General features: G+C 39.9%; 1 protein-coding gene across 1 annotated transcript; it reads left to right on the top strand.

Moving 5' to 3' along the window:
• Positions 1–7,590: 7,590 nt before the first annotated feature.
• Positions 7,591–12,889, top strand: LOC125236111. The gene is made up of 2 exons (XM_048142807.1): positions 7,591–8,488; positions 12,372–12,889. Exons 1-2 carry the CDS (start codon positions 7,591–7,593, stop codon positions 12,398–12,400), a joined length of 927 nt encoding a protein of 308 aa, XP_047998764.1. The 3' UTR covers positions 12,401–12,889.
• The last annotated feature ends 5,478 nt before the right edge of the window (positions 12,890–18,367 follow it).

An 18,367-nucleotide genomic window follows, 5' to 3' on the forward strand; every position in this document is an offset into this window, starting at 1 on the left:
CTAATATTTTTCTAATAAAACAATAGTCTGTGAAAAAAAATCTGTTATCTTCGATTAGCGAACAACTTTGAAAGTAAGCTGCAACTGACACCAACTCAATGCTGCACTTTTCTCTTCTCAAAGGAACTATTTGCTCACTTTAGAAATAAAAATACGTTTAAATGTATACTTTACGGCTTAAGCGTAGTATTGGGAGAAACTTTTTGTTTTGCTAACACGTTGTCTCAAGAACACTACATATAATATTGAAATTTCTCTCTTTCTGATATAAGTAAGTAAGCTAGTGCTTCAAGTGTACAGAAAACGAACTTCTCACAATACAGAAATTTTACAGCGGTTCCAGTGGCTTCGCGATTCAATCTGTTGAAAGGTAATCTCGATTTTTGTAAGCTCAGTCGTTAGGCAGTCTAATTTGTTTTTTTAATAGTGTGCTCATGTGTATAATACGAAATTATATATCGTCACTACTTTTAAAAAAACTTGTATCTTCGTCTGTCAATGAAAAGAAAATTGTAGTTAGTATGTATGGAATGCATATAGACTTACTGCGTTTTAACTTTGAGGAGCAGCGTGATACGAGATTTTTTCAAAGTAGTGATGATATGAAGATTTGTCTTATTTATTCAGACTTCGGCACAATGAGCTGGATATTATTATAGTACCTACAGTCTGATTAAGAAACGTAGAAATTAAAAAGTGGCAACATAGTAACTAGTGTCGTCCCATTTCCTCACATACATTGTCCCACTGCCGGGCGAAGGTCTCCCCCATGGATCTCCATCCGTCACGGTCTTGAGCAATCTCCGGCCAGTCTCTAAGATATGCGTCTAGGTCATCCGGCCATCGCCGCCTGGGTCTGCCAGATCCTCGCCCGTCTTGCGGCACCCAGACCGTGGCAATATTTGCCCACCTCTTACACACACATATTGTCTAAAAGTGATGACATTATGTATGTGTTTTATATTGGACTACCTACGGCGGTAAACAGGTCAATCGTGTGGATTTGCTGTACCTTAACATTATCGTACAAATGGGCTTTGGTACTGAAATGGGAATTTTTATAACATTATCAGAAAACCAATAACGTGAGACGGAAATTATTCGATTGAGTGTTCGGATTTGTTTTGGGTTGCATCGGTTTTTCCAGTCTTTTCTCACTAGAGGGCGCAAGTTGTCTTTCCCTCTATAAAGACTGGAAAAAATATTTGTTTTAAAGAAGCCATTCTGCTCGAAAGCTGAAGGTTTTTCAAAGGGAAAATAAATGACCACTCGAAATATTCACTCTTCTTCCTCTGAAATTAAAACTAATGTCCATAAAATGGAAACAAATTGTGAAAGTAAAGCTTAGTAAATACTTTCAAGTAAATTTCCGATTTTACATGCATCTAGTATGTTGCGCAGTCTAGCGACGTATACTTAGTCCGACATAAGCTTGTTGAACAAGACATACGGAAACATCAAAAATTCATACGCAAACAGATCAGGCGGTAAATGGAGAATTTAACTTCGTTTTTGAACGTTCGTTAATTCAGCTTATTACCTGCTGATTTAGGAGATATGAGAATTGAGGACTAACCCATATGTAGGTAGGTATAAGTAAGTAATATAGGCAATGGGAAATGTTTGTGGAATGATCTGAAATATTTTCCTAAAATCCAGAAAAGCGGGGAAATCCAGGGAAAACGTTTTTTTCTCAAGTTTCTACATTAGATATTTGCTATTCGCGTTTAGCGGTAAATGTGTGAACACTGCAGTGCAGTGTGGGCCGCAGTATCCCTTTAGCTGTGGTGCAGAATACTGCGATCGCCATCAATCCGCCTGCCAAAGGTGGCGATTTTTTTTTACCACGACGGTGGCAAACAGGTATACGGTCCGCCTGATGGAAAGCGGTCACCGTAACCTATGGACGCCTGCAACTCACGGAGTGTCACATGCGCGTTGCCAACTCATTGGAAACTTGTACACTCCCTTTTTCTGTGCTAACAACACAGCAAAAAGGAGTGTACAAGTTCCAAGGAGGGTTCGGGTTGCCGACGACTCAAAGGACAATAGTCGGAACTTTTTGTTAAACTAAATTCTTAGCCCTTAATATGCTATAACCCTAGTTTATGTAAACTTACAATTATTCAATAAATGATATCTTATCCTATCTTAAAAATCTATGTAAATTACATCCTATAGCAAGTTTTTAGGGTTCCGTAGTCAACTAGGAACCCTTATAGTTTCGCCATGTCTGTCTGTCCGTCCGTCCGTCCGTCCGTCCGTCCGTCCGTCCGTCCGTCCGTCCGTCCGTCCGTCCGCGGATAATCTCAGTAACCGTTAGCACTAGAAAGCTGAAATTTGGTACCAATATGTATATCAATCACGCCAACAAAGTGCAAAAATAAAAAATGGAAAAAAATGTTTTATTAGGGTACCCCCTACATGTAAAGTGGGGGCTGATATTTTTTTTAATTCCAACCCCAACGTGTGATATATTATTGGATAGGTATTTAAAAATGAATAAGGGTTTACTAAGATCGTTTTTTGATAATATTAATATTTTCGGAAATAATCGCTCCTAAAGGAAAAAAAAGTGCGTCCCCCCCTCTAACTTTTGAACCATATGTTTAAAAAATATGAAAAAAATCACAAAAGTAGAACTTTATAAAGACTTTCTAGGAAAATTGTTTTGAACTTGATGGGTTTAGTAGTTTTTGTGAAAAATACGAAAAACTACGGAACCCTACACTGAGCGTGGCCCGACACGCTCTTGGCCGGTTTTTTTAATTTTGCTCGTCGGGCTACTCAACCAAGCTGAAGTTTTCATACCGCAAAAACTAGTTTAGTGTCGTCATAAAAGTGGGAATAGAACAGTGAATAGCTTATTTAATATTCCACGAGCGGTTCTAGCGTACGTTTGCAGTAGCCATAAATTATGTTAAGAAGATTGGTTTGCGGCTAAAATTAAAAATTTCCGCACAACCGCTGAAGTGACAATCGACGCTACGCGGCGGTCGAAACTCAGTCTGGCTTTGTCGCGCCACTACACTGAGAGACATTTGCATTGTGAATTTAACAAGTTCGACTTGTTGCGGTTTATCCGTTTGAATCAGCCAAACGTATGTTTAAAACAATATGTGTCAGGTTGTTTTTTTAAAATCGACTTGTTGATTCAGATATATTGCCGAGTCAAATGACAAGTAGCTTGTTGTTTGAACCAAAGAGCACGTAGGCGCTATTTTAACCAAAAAACTTGTTGAACGAACATGAAAACTGGTTGTATTTTCTCTCAGTGTACAAGAGCGATAGGGAGAGATAACTACGATAACGATATTATCGTAAGCGATTGTGACGTTGGCTAGGCACCCTGGATGCAAAACGGGAGATTGTTTTAAAACTCTTTGAGTGCAGCAATAATAAGATTGCAATGATGCCTCCGTAATGGGATTGGCTCTCAGACTTACATTATTTTTTTACGGTTGTTATTGACTTTGCAAGGTAGTCTAAGTTACAGTATAAATAATCATCAACTTTTATAAATAACTTTTCCCCTCACTAGCTCGGAAACACGTGTTTTGTCCTTTAATACCAGCGGGTAAAAACGCATTTTATCCACTAGTGGGTAAAGTAATTTGACCTTGAATAAAGTCAAATTAACTGCTTTAAAATTGATAAAAGTAGGTGAATCTAGTAATAAAGATGATTTACCACCTGTAGAACTACTGGAAGCAGTGATAAATGCATTTTTTGCGTTGTAGTTTCCTCGCTGTAGTGAGGGGAAAAGTTTTGTGTTACACTCGGGTGCAAATGTATTTTACTTCTCGTGTGTTAAAAAACTCGCAAGTTCAGGATTCTATTCTCAAACCACTCGCTTCGCTCGTGGTTCAACTATAGAATCCTTTCACTTGCTCGTTTCTCAAAGACGCAGCAAATATACTAAATGAACACTTTTTGACTGTTGCATCGAAGTATATGGTACAAAGTGACGAGGTGTTATCTACCCACTATTTGAACAATCACCTTAAAGACACTGACATACCTATTTTTGCTCTCCCTGTCGTAACCCGTGACCTCTTAGAAAAGGTAGTTCAATCAATGTTGAAAACGCGAACAACTGCCGACACATATGATATATCTTTGAACCATAGAGTTATAATAATAGGTCCATGCTTTGAACATTATATTATGTATCTGGCCAATCATAGCGGATATTTTATTAGTTCTTATAAATAAAATGTTTGAAGCAGGCGTATATCCTCTGGTGTTGAAGAACATGAGGGTGTGCCCCGTGTTTAAAGGGAAAGGTGATGTTGATGATGTCAACAATTATAGGCCGATCGCAATTGTACCAACCATCTCTAAATTGGTGGAGTCAATTATTTCGTCTAGCCTAATGGACTACTTAGAGTCAAATGAACTATTAACAAAAAATCAGTTCGCATACAGGAAGAAAAACTTCGGCAGCCATTAATATATTTGACCATATCGTAACAGGATTAGATGGAAAACAGAAGATGGCTGGTATATTTTGCGATCTGTCCAAGGCGTTCGACGTTATAAACCACAAGCTTCTTCTTAGCAAACTAAACCGTTACGGCATTAATCGCAACTGCTACGATTTATTAAAATGTTTTTTAGCAGACCGCACACAAACTGTCAAATTAACTGCACACGGTAAACAATATGGCTCTGACGTTGGAACCACCAATATTGGTATTCCTCAGGGTTCAGCCCTCGGCAATACCCTATTCTTACTTTTTGTTAATGACCTTCCATCAGCCTTTCTCCAGCCAGGTTCTCTGTGTTATTTGCTGATGATACCACAGTTATAGCTAGTGCCCAAACATACGAACAGCTCAATGAAAAAGTTATCGAGGCATGCGGACAGCTGAGACTGTGGTTTTCTGCAAACGGATTGTTCTTAAATATAACGAAGTCGAATATCATGCTTTTCTCGGGACGTCAAGTTGAAATACCCCCTTGCTTCTTAAACACCCCTATGCCTATATGTGGCGAAAACCGGTTTCTAGGGTTCGTCATAGATTCCAACTTGAACTGGAAAAGTCATGTCGATAAACTTTGTGCTAAATTGAGCGGAGCTGTTTTTGCACTTCGAAAGTTAAATCCCATAATATCACACGATGCCTTAAGATCTGTATACTTTGCCCATTTCCACTCATTAATATCGTACGGAATAATAATATGGGGTAACTCGACAGATTCGAAGCGCGTCTTTATAATGCAAAAGCGAGCGCTACGTACTTTGGCCGGAGTGAATACAAGACACTCATGCAGAGACATATTTGTGGAACAACGCATTATGACCCATTTTTCACAATACCTGTTTGAAGTTATAATGTTTGTTAGAAACAATATATCTGACTTTAAACGCGTTCATGTTTCGGGTATAAACATCCGTTCCACTGGACGGTTAAGAACAGTTCCCCGGCGCATGGCCTTAGCGCAAAAAAACCCTCGCGTCATAGGACCAACATATTATGAACGACTTCCAGCCACCGTAAGAAATTAACTGTGCGACCAAACATTCAAACGCCTATTGAGAGATTTTTTGTTGGATAGACCGTTTTATTCTGTTAATGAATATATGAATGGTTATTTTGACGATCCACTACAGGAGATAATATATTGATATTAATACATTTTGAATACCATGTTCTAAATTAGGTTGTTATTATAAATCGATATATTATGTTATTGAAATTCTTGTAATTTGGCTTATATTTGTGTAACTAGCTTTTACCCGCGGCTTCGCCCGCGTAATAAAAGTATTCATTAAGATACTCATTTGGATCCTTAGGTTTCTCTGTAGGTATATTTATCTGCGATTATTTCGATTGCACATAATACTTTTGCTTGCAATGATTGTAGAAATATTACACACCGACCACAGCGTAGGTAATTCTATATACGCTGGGGAAACCTTTATAAACATCCCACATAGCCCGTATTTCGACACTATGATCGGTGGGTAAAAAGTACTTTTTTCTATTATCCCTTACAATTTTTTACATTTTGCTTATACTTATCGCAAACGTAATCTTCAAGCAAGCAAACAACGATCGTCTTAGAGCACATTGATTGTAAGAGACCGCCGACCGATTATCCGTATCCCTCTAACGATACCCATATTATCCGTATCCGTATCTCAAGATAACACTTTAAGTTCTCGCGTTTTGTACACATATTTAAAGTCACATACAGGTCGAACGCGATTAATTAACATTATTTTTACCTTTTTTCCCAACGTTTCGTCCAGGTTGCACTGGCCGTGGTCGCGGAAGACTGACGTCCCAGCAAAATGTCACCGGAGATGTAAACAACACAAAACTACCCGATATTAATTTATATAAATGTTCGGGGTAGACAAATAAATATAATCTACCCGCTTTTAGTTAATGTTTATTTCCCACCGCACGACACACAAAAAAAAAAAAAAGTTAAAAATAATGTTAATTAATCGCGTTCGACCTTATCAAGATGTTTAATGATTTCTTATCAAGTGCTAAAATATAAAGTTTCATGGTTTTATCTTTTAAAATTAAGAAATCCCATACAAACTTTCAACCTCTTTTTCAACCCCTTCATCCCTTTTTTCGAAATAAAAAGTAGCCTATGTTCTGTCTCAGGGTCTAAAGATTGTCTGTTCCAAATTTCATCAAAATCGGTTGCGTGGTTTAAGCGGGAAAGCGTAACAGACAGACAGACAGACAGACAGACAGACAGAGTTACTTTCGCATTTATAATATTATATATAATATATATATATATATATATATATATATATATATATATATATATATATATATATATATATATATATATATATATATAAGTAATATTATATAAGTAAATAAGTAATAAGTAATAAGTAAATATAAGTAAATAAGTAAATATAAGTAAATAAGTAATATAAGTAATATAAGTAATAAGTATATAAGTATGTCGCAGAGTGACGACAGTGGCGCCGCAGGTGATAGCTATAAGAAACTTTTAATTACGTCGGCGCCGTAGTTTACTTATTATGCAACTTGTAACGCCATCTATTGAAAATTGACAGAAACGATTGATGTTGTCTAGTGTTTACCGATTTTGTTCATTTGTAACGCCATCTATTGGCAATTGCTGGAAACGTCAAGTATCTTGCTTGGGTGCGGTCGGCGCAGAACTAGTAACGGTTAACCGGTAACTAAGCAGGTAAACAAAGTGACGGTTATGAACCTGACTTGGCGGGGAAAAGGAAACTGGCCGCCATTCTGAATCGTGCCTCGAATCGTGACGGATGTCAGTACTAGTTCTGCGACGAACACACCACGTTTCCGACTGCAATTAATTTAAATCGATGTGTATCGGAGTGATCGTCTAAGTTTTTGCTGATTTAGTGATTGTGATTTAAAAATACACTTTGGAACTACACGTGCTTTGTATTATTTCCGTATTTAAACCATGGATGAGCCTTCTGACGACGACACCCCAGGCGTGGGTCCGACATCGGAAGTGGAAACCGGACGCCAATCCCCACGACTTCCAGCACGGCGGCGAAACGATGATAAATGGCGGCTTCTTTTGGAGCAGCAAAATAAAAACTTTATGGCTTTGTTGCAAACCCTAAACAAGCCGCAGTCATCAACATCCAAGGAACTTCGTTTACCAGATTTTGATCCTGACAAGCAGGATGTTGATGCACGGGCCTGGATATCTACTGCGGATTTGTGTATTGACGACTCACAGTGCCAAGGATCAGCTCTAATGATTGCCTTGAGCCGCGCACTCAAGAATCGTGCTTCAACCTGGCTCTCTAGGGTGGCCTATCCTGGAATGAACTGGAGTGAATTTAAAGAGCTGTTTATAGCAAGGTACGATAGCTCTGAGACTAGTGCTGCTTATCTCATAGACCTTAACTCTAAAAAGCCAGATGATAAGGAATGCTTAGCTGCTTACGCTTCAAGCTTAATGTCATCTATTATGTCAAGATGGAAAGGGTTAACTACGGAGCAGATAGCTATCGCTACAGTGTTAGCTCACATTTCTCGCTACGAGCCACGTGTTCAACGCCTGTCATTTACAACTGACATTAAGACCCGAAGTCAATTGCAGCAAGAGCTTAAAGCGGTATCATTTCTGAAGAGAAAAGCTCCATCAAGCAGTACATATGATGAATCAGACGCCAAGAAGACTCGTATGGGAAGTGCTCCAGCAAACATCAAGTGCTTCTACTGTGGCAAGCTTGGCCATAGGTCTCCACAATGCTTTTTAAAAAGGGAAGCTAATCATCAGGATAACCGAACGAAGACCGAAGCTACCTCCAAGGATCAGGCAGCTGAGAAACCTGTCACCTGCTACATCTGCCGGAGGCAGGGCCACATCGCATACAACTGTCCGAAGAGGAACAATCAAGATGGAAGTAGCGGTGAAACCAGCAGCTCGAAGCAAAAACGCGTCGATTTCTGCGTTGTGAAAGCCCCTACAGGACTTCTACGTCACAACGGTGAGCAATTACCTTTCTTTTATGATTGTGGAGCTGAGTGCTCATTGGTTAAGGAATCGATATCATGTAATTTTAGTGGCAAGAGGATAAATGATAACATAACTATGACCGGCTTAGGAGGATCTGTCGTTTCGACAGTTAAAATTTTGACTACCCTAGAAATCGACGGTATTACATTAGAGATTCTTTTACACGTGTTACCTGATGATTGTATGCAGCATGGAATCATGATTGGACGTGAGGTATTAGCTATGGGCTTGGCTGTTTACATGACAGTAGATAAATTAAAATTTGAAAAGATCCGAGTCGTCCAATCATGTGACCTAGCCGCTGACGCTAAAATAGACTTAGACCAAATTGATACTGACTGTACCCCGGACATGAAGCCCAAATTGTTAGACGTTTTGAAATCCTTTGAACATTGCTTTACAACTGCCATACCCACATCCGCTGCTGATACTGAACCTATGAAAATACGACTAAAAGACCCTCATAAGACAGTGAACCGCCGTCCCTACAGATTGAGCCCTGATGAGCGACAAGTTGTAAGGAATAAAGTTGATAGTTTACTCAAAGCGGGTGTGATACGCCCTAGTTCATCTCCCTTTGCGAGCCCAATACTTTTAGTCAAAAGAAAGACGGTACCGACAGAATGTGCGTCGACTACCGTGAATTAAACGATAATACTGTGCCCGACCGATTTCCCTTGCCGCTCATCTCGGATCAAATTGCTCGATTGCATGGAGGGCATGTATTTTCTATTTTAGACTTAGCGTCAGGTTTTCACCAGATCGCAATAGAGCCAGAGTCCATTGAGAGGACAGCTTTTGTGACCCCTGAAGGTCATTATGAGTACCTCACAATGCCTTTCGGGCTCCGTAATGCGCCTTCAGTCTTTCAGCGCGCTCTAATTCAAGCTCTTGGAGATCTGGTGAACACCTACGTGGTGGTGTACATGGATGACGTTCTCATAGTAGCGAAAGACGCTGACGAGGCTCTGGAACGGCTGCAGGTGGTACTTGATACTCTCGCCCAAAAGGGTTTCTCGTTAAACTACAAGAAGTGCGCTTTCCTAAAGCGTAAAGTTGAGTATCTTGGATACGAGGTAAGTGAAGGGCAAATTCGGCCGAATAGCCGAAAGATCGAAGCTCTAACTGCCGTACCCCCTCCTAGGACAGTGACACAGCTACGATCGTTCATTGGGTTGGCTACATACTTTCGGCAGTTCGTGCCAAAGTTTTCACAGATCATGACTCCATTGTATTCATTAACATCCGGGAATGGTAAGATAGACTGGAAGCCAGAGCACGAGGCCGTCAGGCAACAAATTATTTCAATCCTCACAAGTGAGCCGGTACTTACAATTTATGACCCGACCCTCGATATAGAACTACACACGGATGCAAGCTCGGTAGGCTATGGTGGTGTATTGATACAACTGAAAGAGGGTAAGTCACACGTGATTGCGTATTACAGCAAGCGCACGACGACCACGGAGGCCAAATACCATTCTTATGAGTTAGAGACTCTCGCGGTTGTCAACGCTGTCAAGCATTTCCGACATTACCTACATGGGCGCAAATTTGTCGTGGTAACCGACTGCAGTTCTCTCCAATCCACTCGGAAAAAGTTAGACTTAACACCACGGGTTCATAGGTGGTGGGCGTTCCTCCAAGGATTTGACTTCGACATCATACACCGAAGTGGTAAGAAAATGTCTCACGCTGACTTCTTTTCGAGAAACCCGTTGCCGACTAAGTGCGATAGTATTATAAACGAAAAGGTAAAGTCTAAACAGATAAACCTGACCGAGTTGACTGACAATTGGTTGATGGCAGAGCAGCAAAAGGATGAGGAGCTTTCAAAACTTATGAGTGATTTGAAAGACGATAAGCTGCATGTTGATATAGCTAAAACTTACGAGATTCGATCGGGCATCATTCATCGTAAAATTCAGCGTTACGGTAAGACTCGTTGTTTACCAATAATCCCTCGATCGTTTCGTTGGTCTATCATCAATAACGTTCACGAAAGTTTGCTGCACTTGGGATGGGAAAAGACACTAGAGAAGGTATATGATCTCTACTGGTTTGAGAACATGGCTAAGTACGTGAGAAAGTTTGTTGAGAACTGCATCACCTGCAAAATCTCCAAATCTCATTCTGGTAAAGTACAGGCGAATATGCATCCTATACCTAAGATAGCAATCCCGTGGCATACTGTCCACGTCGACGCTACCGGTAAACTGAGCGGAAAGAACGACAAGAAGGAATACGTCTTTGTGCTGATCGACGCGTTCACCAAGTACGTAATACTTCATCATACGCTCAACATAGACACAGCTAGCAGCATTAAAGCGCTTAAAGCGAGTGTGGCATTATTTGGTGCTCCTACTCGTCTGATAGCCGATCAGGGTCGGTGCTTTGCCAGCAGAGACTTCAAAGATTATTGCGACTCGGTCAACATACAGCTTCATCTAATAGCAACAGGTAGTTCACGAGCCAATGGCCAGGTAGAACGTATCATGAGCACCTTAAAAAACATGCTGACCGCAGTTGAAACCAGCAATCGATCTTGGCAAGATGCTTTACCTGACGTCCAGCTCGCTCTTAACTGCACCATGCACCGAGTCGCAAAGGCCAGTCCGTTGGAACTTCTAATTGGTAAGGTTGCACGACCGCTTGATATTCTATTCGCTGGCGAAGAAGAACCCACAGTCGATATCGATCAAGTTAGGATCCAGGCAGTAGAGTGTATGGAAAGAGCTTCTATGAATGACAAAGTAAGATTCGGCTCTACTAAGGCAACGGTAAAACACTTCTCTATAGGTGAATTTATCTTGCTAAAAAATGAGGAACGGAATCAAACAAAGCTTGATCCCAAATACAAGGGCCCGTTCAAGGTTGTCGAAGTTTTAGATGGAGACCGTTATATTCTGCGAGCCCTCAATTCCAAACGCACTTACAAGTACGCACACGACCGACTTCGAAAAATGCCTGAAAGTAATTTACAAACTCATGATTCTGAAATTACTGACAGTGACCATAATGACGATGACATTACCAACAGTGACGCAGATAATTAATGCAACCGATGACAGTGTAATGTTGAGAGAAATAACAAAATACGTTCAATTAGTGTTTTATGGTAATCAATCTTTTCATAAATTAATGGACTTTTATTTAAATGAGTTTACTTAGATAGTCAATTGTAACTTTTGGTTGGCCCAGGGACTGTCGTCCTTGAGGTATGTAGAGTTATGTAGGTCGTTCTTAGGACCTGTCCATGGATTTCGGTCGCTCCTAGAATTGACCTGGTATATCGGTCGTCCTCCGGGGTTGTCCATGTGATTCGGTCACCCTAGAGGATTGTCCAGGAACATCGGTCATCTTCCAGGGTTGTCCATGTGGTTCGGTCACCCTGGAGGATTGTCCAGGAACATCGGTCGTCTTCCAGGGTTGTCCATGTGATTCGGTCACCCTTGAGGATTGTCCAAGAAAGTCGGTCGTCCTGGGGTTATCCTCGGAGTTACCTGGTTAAGGCAAGGTAGCTGTCGGTTACCCCAGGATTGTCCAGGAATATCGGTCATCCTCATGAATTGTCCAAGTATTTCGGACGTTCCTGAGGATTGTCCATGATGGTTGGATGTTGAGAAATCCCTGGTCTGATATTGTACATTGTTGTGCGATTGTGATTGTTATTGAAATACAGGGAGTTATTTTTTTTTAAAGTCCTAATGTTAGCTTATACTTGAACACTGCTGTAGCTTTGTGACACGGTCAGCTAATGATTTTTTTTTTCTCTTTCTTTTTCTTACTATTCGGATGGTCAGGTTGACCGAGCCTTAGAGCAATTACTGTTGCAAGCTTATTTCCTTTTTCAGATACGGCTAGCTCACACGAGGACGTGTGATATGTCAAGATGGCCGTGTCGCAGAGTGACGACAGTGGCGCCGCAGGTGATAGCTATAAGAAACTTTTAATTACGTCGGCGCCGTAGTTTACTTATTATGCAACTTGTAACGCCATCTATTGAAAATTGACAGAAACGATTGATGTTGTCTAGTGTTTACCGATTTTGTTCATTTGTAACGCCATCTATTGGCAATTGCTGGAAACGTCAAGTATCTTGCTTGGGTGCGGTCGGCGCAGAACTAGTAACGGTTAACCGGTAACTAAGCAGGTAAACAAAGTGACGGTTATGAACCTGACTTGGCGGGGAAAAGGAAACTGGCCGCCATTCTGAATCGTGCCTCGAATCGTGACGGATGTCAGTACTAGTTCTGCGACGAACACACCACGTTTCCGACTGCAATTAATTTAAATCGATGTGTATCGGAGTGATCGTCTAAGTTTTTGCTGATTTAGTGATTGTGATTTAAAAATACACTTTGGAACTACACGTGCTTCGTATTATTTCCGTATTTAAACCATGGATGAGCCTTCTGACGACGACACCCCAGGCGTGGGTCCGACAAGTATATAAGTATAAAGTATGGATTTGACGATCCGCTACAGGAGATAATACTTAAACATTAATTAGATATTGTTAAATCGTTTATTATTAGAACTAGGTATTATGAAATTATTTATATTATTGTATTTGACGATCGTAATATGAATTCTTGTAGATTGACATGCAATTTATACTGTAATTTGTATTATGAAATAAATGAATCTTAAATCTGAATCTGAATTCCACACTCGGCGTTAAAATACAACTATGCCCCATTGTATAACAAGTAGTAACTATTCCTTTCCAACCGGTAAAATCCAGGCTTGCTAACTTAATTTAGAATTTTAGTAACATTATGTTAAAATTGACTTTTCGTCAATCGGTGTCGAAATTGTATCGGCTTGGGTGTAAAGAGTTAAGATAGTTATCCATTGCGCACTCAATAAAGACTTACCCCCTTATTCATAAACGTAAACTAAGGTTATCAAGCCGATAAAGTTCGTTTGTCCCTATCTATCACACCAATATATCGGAAAGGGACAAACGAACTTTATCGGCTTGATAACTTTAGTGTACGTTTATAAATAAGGGGGTTAATACATAAATTCAAAAACCAATTTATAATCATCACACCAATGAGGGCGCCACTGGACGGAGGACTGAATTTTAAACATCGGGTGAGGGTATTTATTCCTTATGCCAGATCTCCTACCGTACGAACCTAATCCATACTAATATTATAAATGCGAAAGTAACTCTGTCTGTCTGTCTGTCTGTCTGTCTGTCTGTCTGTCTGTCTGTCTGTTACGCTTTCCCGCTTAAACCACGCAACCGATTTTGATGATATTTGGAACAGACAATCTTTAGACCCTGAGACAGAACATAGGCTACTTTTTATTTCGAAAAAAAGGGATGAAGGGGTTGAAAAAGAGGTTGAAAGTTTGTATGGGATTTCTTAATTTTAAATGATAAAACCATGAAACTTTATATTTTAGCACTTGATAAGAAATCATTAAACATATATTTAAAGTCACATACAGGTCGAACGCGATTAATTAACATTATTTTTACCTTTAAAATAAACATGGTGGGAAATAAACATTAACTAAAAGCGGGTACATTATATTTATTTGTCTACCCTGAACATTTATATAAATTAATATCGGGTAGTTTTGTGTTGTTTACATCTCCGGTGACATTTTGCTGGAACGTCAGTCTTCCGCGACCACGGCCAGTGCAACCTGGCAGGCAATTATGGTCGCGCGATAAGTGATAAAATAGCAGGCCGTCCCTATCGCACTATTTGTAAGTGCGATAGGGACGGCCTGATATTTTATCGTCTATCGCGCGACCATGCTTCCCGTGCTGGCCGAAACGTTGGGAAAAAAGGTAAAAATAATGTTAATTAATCGCGTTCGACCTGTATGTGACTTTAAATATGTGTACAAAGCGCGAGAACTTAAAGTGTTATATCATTAAACATCTTGATAAGGGATAGGGATAGGGATAGGGATAGCGATAGGGATAGCGATAGGGAAAGTGATAGGGATAGCGATAGGGATAGCGATAGGGATAGCGATAGGGATAGCGATAGCGATAGGGATAGCGATAGCGATAGCGATAGCGTTAGCGATAGCGATACGGATACGGATACGGATAATATGGGTATCGTTAGAGGGATACGGATAATCGGTCGGCGGTCTCTTACAATCAATGTGCTCTAAGACGATCGTTGTTTGCTTGCTTGAAGATTACGTTTGCGATAAGTATAAGCAAAATGTAAAAAATTGTAAGGGATAATAGAAAACAGTACTTTTTACCCACCGATCATAGTGTCGAAATACGGGCTATGTGGGATGTTTATAAAGGTTTCCCCAGCGTATATAGAATTACCTACGCTGTGGTCGATGTGTAATATTTCTACAATCATTGTAAGCAAAAGTATTATGTGCAATCGAAATAATCGCAGATAAATATACCTACAGAGAAACCTACGGTCCCTACGGATCCAAATGAAAATCTTAATGAATACTTTTACTACGCGGGCGAAGCCGCGGGTAAAAGCTAGTCTAAATATAAATTAAAAAAAACTGACTGACTGACTGACTGACATATCAAAGCACAGCCGAAACAGCTGGTCCTAGAGATTCCAAGTTTGGCACGTAGGCTCCATATAAGGTGTAGAGGAGCACTAAGAAAGGATTTTTCAATATTTATCTCCTAAACCCGTCGTGTGGTGACGGGTTAAGAATTTCACCATCCCCTTTCTTCCCGTGGGTGTCGTAGAAGGCGACTGTGGGATATGGGGTAAATTGTGGCTTAGGCGAGAGGCTGGCAACCTGTCACTGCAATGTCACAGTTTCATTTTCTTTCAGCCCCTTATTTGCCAGGAGTGGCACTGTAACTTTAGCGGTTTCATGTGCTCTGCCTACAGTGCCTACCCCTATGTGGGAAACAGGCGTGACTGTATGTATGTATGTATCTCCTAAAGGGATTGTATGGGAAATTATTTTATTGATTTTATTCGAAACTTCACAGGGGTACCTATGCCCAAACATTATTTGAGTTTAGTAGGTACGCGGGCGAAGCCGTGGGAAAAAAAAAGCTAGTAATAATAATATGATAAAGTTTTCCATTCCAACCATTTCATGTAGGTTTCTGTTGGCACGTTGACTTCGACACCCCTAAATGAAATTTCCTTTTAATAATGAACGTAATTATAAGCATTTGTATGAAAATATCCTTTAATTATATATCCATCCATACTAATATTATAAATGCGAAAGTAACTCTGTCTGTCTGCCTGTTACGCTTTCCCGCTTAAACCACGCAACCGATTTTGATGAAATTTGGAACAGACAATCTTCTTTATCTTTACTAATATTATAAATGCGAAAGTAACTCTGTCTGTCTGTCTGTTACGCTTTCCCGCTTAAACCACGCAACCGATTTTGATGAAATTTGGAACAGACAATCTTTAGACCCTGAGACAGAACATAGGCTACTTTTTATTTCGAAAAAAAGGGATAAAGGGGTTGAAAAAGAGGTTGAAAAAAAAGAGGTTGAAAGTTTGTATGGGATTTCTTAATTTTAAAAGATAAAACCATGAAACTTTATATTTTAGCACTTGATAAGAAATCATTGAACATCTTGATAACGGATAGGGATAGGGATAGGGATAGGGATAGGGATAGGGATAGGGATAGGGATAGGGATAGGGATAGGGATAGGGATAGGGATAGGGATAGGGATAGGGATAGGGATAGGGATAGGGATAGGGATAGGGATAGGGATAGGGATAGGGATAGGGATAGGGATAGGGATAGGGATAGGGATAGGGATAGGGATAGGGATAGGGATAGGGATAGGGATAGGATAGGGATAGGGATAGGGATAGGGATAGGGATAGGGATAGGGATAGGGATAGGGATAGGGATAGGGATAGGGATAGGGATAGGGATAGGGATAGCGATCCCTATCCCTATGGATAGGGATAGGGATAGGGATAGGGATAGGGATAGGGATAGGGATAGGGATAGGGATAGGGATAGGGATAGGGATAGGGATAGGGATAGGGATAGGGATAGGGATAGGGATAGCGATAGGGATAGGGATAGGGATAGCGATAGCGTTAGGGATAGGGATAGGGATAGGGATAGCGATAGGGATAGCGATAGGGATAGCGATAGGGATAGCGATAGGGATAGCGATAGGGATAGCGATAGGGATAGCGATAGCGATAGCGATAGCGATAGCGATAGCGATAGCGATAGCGATAGCGATACGGATACGGATACGGATACGGATAATATGGGTATCGTTAGAGGGATACGGATAATCGGTCGGCGGTCTCTTACAATCAATGTGCTCTAAGACGATCGTTGTTTGCTTGCTTGAAGATTACGTTTGCGATAAGTATAAGCAAAATGTAAAAATTTTTAAGGGATAATAGAAAAAAGTACTTTTTACCCACCGATCATACGGGCTATGTGGGATGTTTATAAAGGTTTCCCCAGCGTATATAGAATTACCTACGCTGTGGTCGATGTGTAATATTTCTACAATCATTGCAAGCAAAAGTATTATGTGCAATCGAAATAATCGCAGATAAATATACCTACAGAGAAACCTAAGGATCTAAATGAAAATCTTAATGAATACTTTTATTACGCGGGCGAAGCCGCGGGTAAAAGCTAGTATATATATATATATATATATATATATATATATATATATATATATATATACCTTTTAATTATAATTCAACTTCGCCTAAGGAAGTTAACACCCGCTGTTCATTTGATCCATATTCTAAATAATTGGAGGAAGAAAATTTCAGACCTTCAATTAACGAGCTAATATCAGTTTTCACAAAACGATTACGAAACGAAGAGTATTACCTACTAATTTTGTCGTCCAATTTAATTAAATTTGTTTGTAAAGTCGTAATATTTCAAATATATTTTTAGGTCCGGAAGCGATATTAGACGAAAGAGGTTGGGAAAAGTTAAATATCGTTTTGCCCTAATCTGAAGCAAATCGGCACGTGCAAATAAATAAATATACCTAAGGGGAAAAATTACACAGATCGACCCAGCCCAGGGGCCCATTTCACAAAACTGAAAGTTACAAGTTACGAGCCGAAGTCTCTTTCCAACTTGTCATATTAGACATTTACAACCACTTTTAAATTGTAACTTGTAGTTTCGAGAAATGGGTCCCCGAAGCAATAAACATTTGAAGTTTGTGGACTAGCGGACGATCACATAATTATTACACATACAGTTTCAGAAGCGTTAACAAAGAGCGCATGGTCACCAAATACATATATGGCAAAAAAAAAAAACAAAAAAAAATTATATGGGGCATCAACATTTTCAATGTGCATTAGCGACCCCTAAAATGTAACGGAAAATATTAAAAAAATGACAATGTTTTTTTTTTTTTTGAGTGACAGAGAACAAAGATGGTGAGACATAGTACATTTTAACTTCGATAAAATAAGGAACATCCTAACTCACGCCTGTAATCCCAAACAGTAGGTACTACATGAAACTAAATACTGAAGTTTCAGTGCCACTCGTGGCAATTAAGTGGTTTAAAGAAAACGAAATTATTATTCCAGTGACCGGTTGCCAATCCATCGCCCACATCACAATTGAACTCATATCTCATCCATGGGAAGAAAAAGGGTGGTAAAATTCGATTTGTATTTTTAGGCTGCAAAAGATCTATGCGCCCGATATCTACGACAACCGGTCTGGCTCAGTCGGTAGTGACTTTGCCTGCTGAGCCGCGGTCCTGGGTTCGAATCCCGGTGAGGGCATTTATTTGTGTGATGAGCATAAATATTTGTTCCTGAGTCATGGATGTTTTCTATGTATATAAGTATGTATTTATCTATTTAAGTATGTGTATATCGTC

The sequence above is a fragment of the Leguminivora glycinivorella genome, chromosome 18, assembly GCF_023078275.1.
Source record: "Leguminivora glycinivorella isolate SPB_JAAS2020 chromosome 18, LegGlyc_1.1, whole genome shotgun sequence".
Taxonomy (NCBI): Eukaryota; Metazoa; Arthropoda; class Insecta; order Lepidoptera; family Tortricidae; genus Leguminivora; species Leguminivora glycinivorella.

Coding starts and splice junctions, on each gene's coding strand:
- LOC125236111 (XM_048142807.1), top strand. CDS start 7,591: ATGGCTTTGTTGCAAACCCTAAACAAGCCGCAGTCATCAACATCCAAG. Junction 8,489..12,371: donor AGGACTTCTACGTCACAACG/GTGAGCAATTAC, acceptor TTCCTTTTTCAG/ATACGGCTAGCTCACACGAG.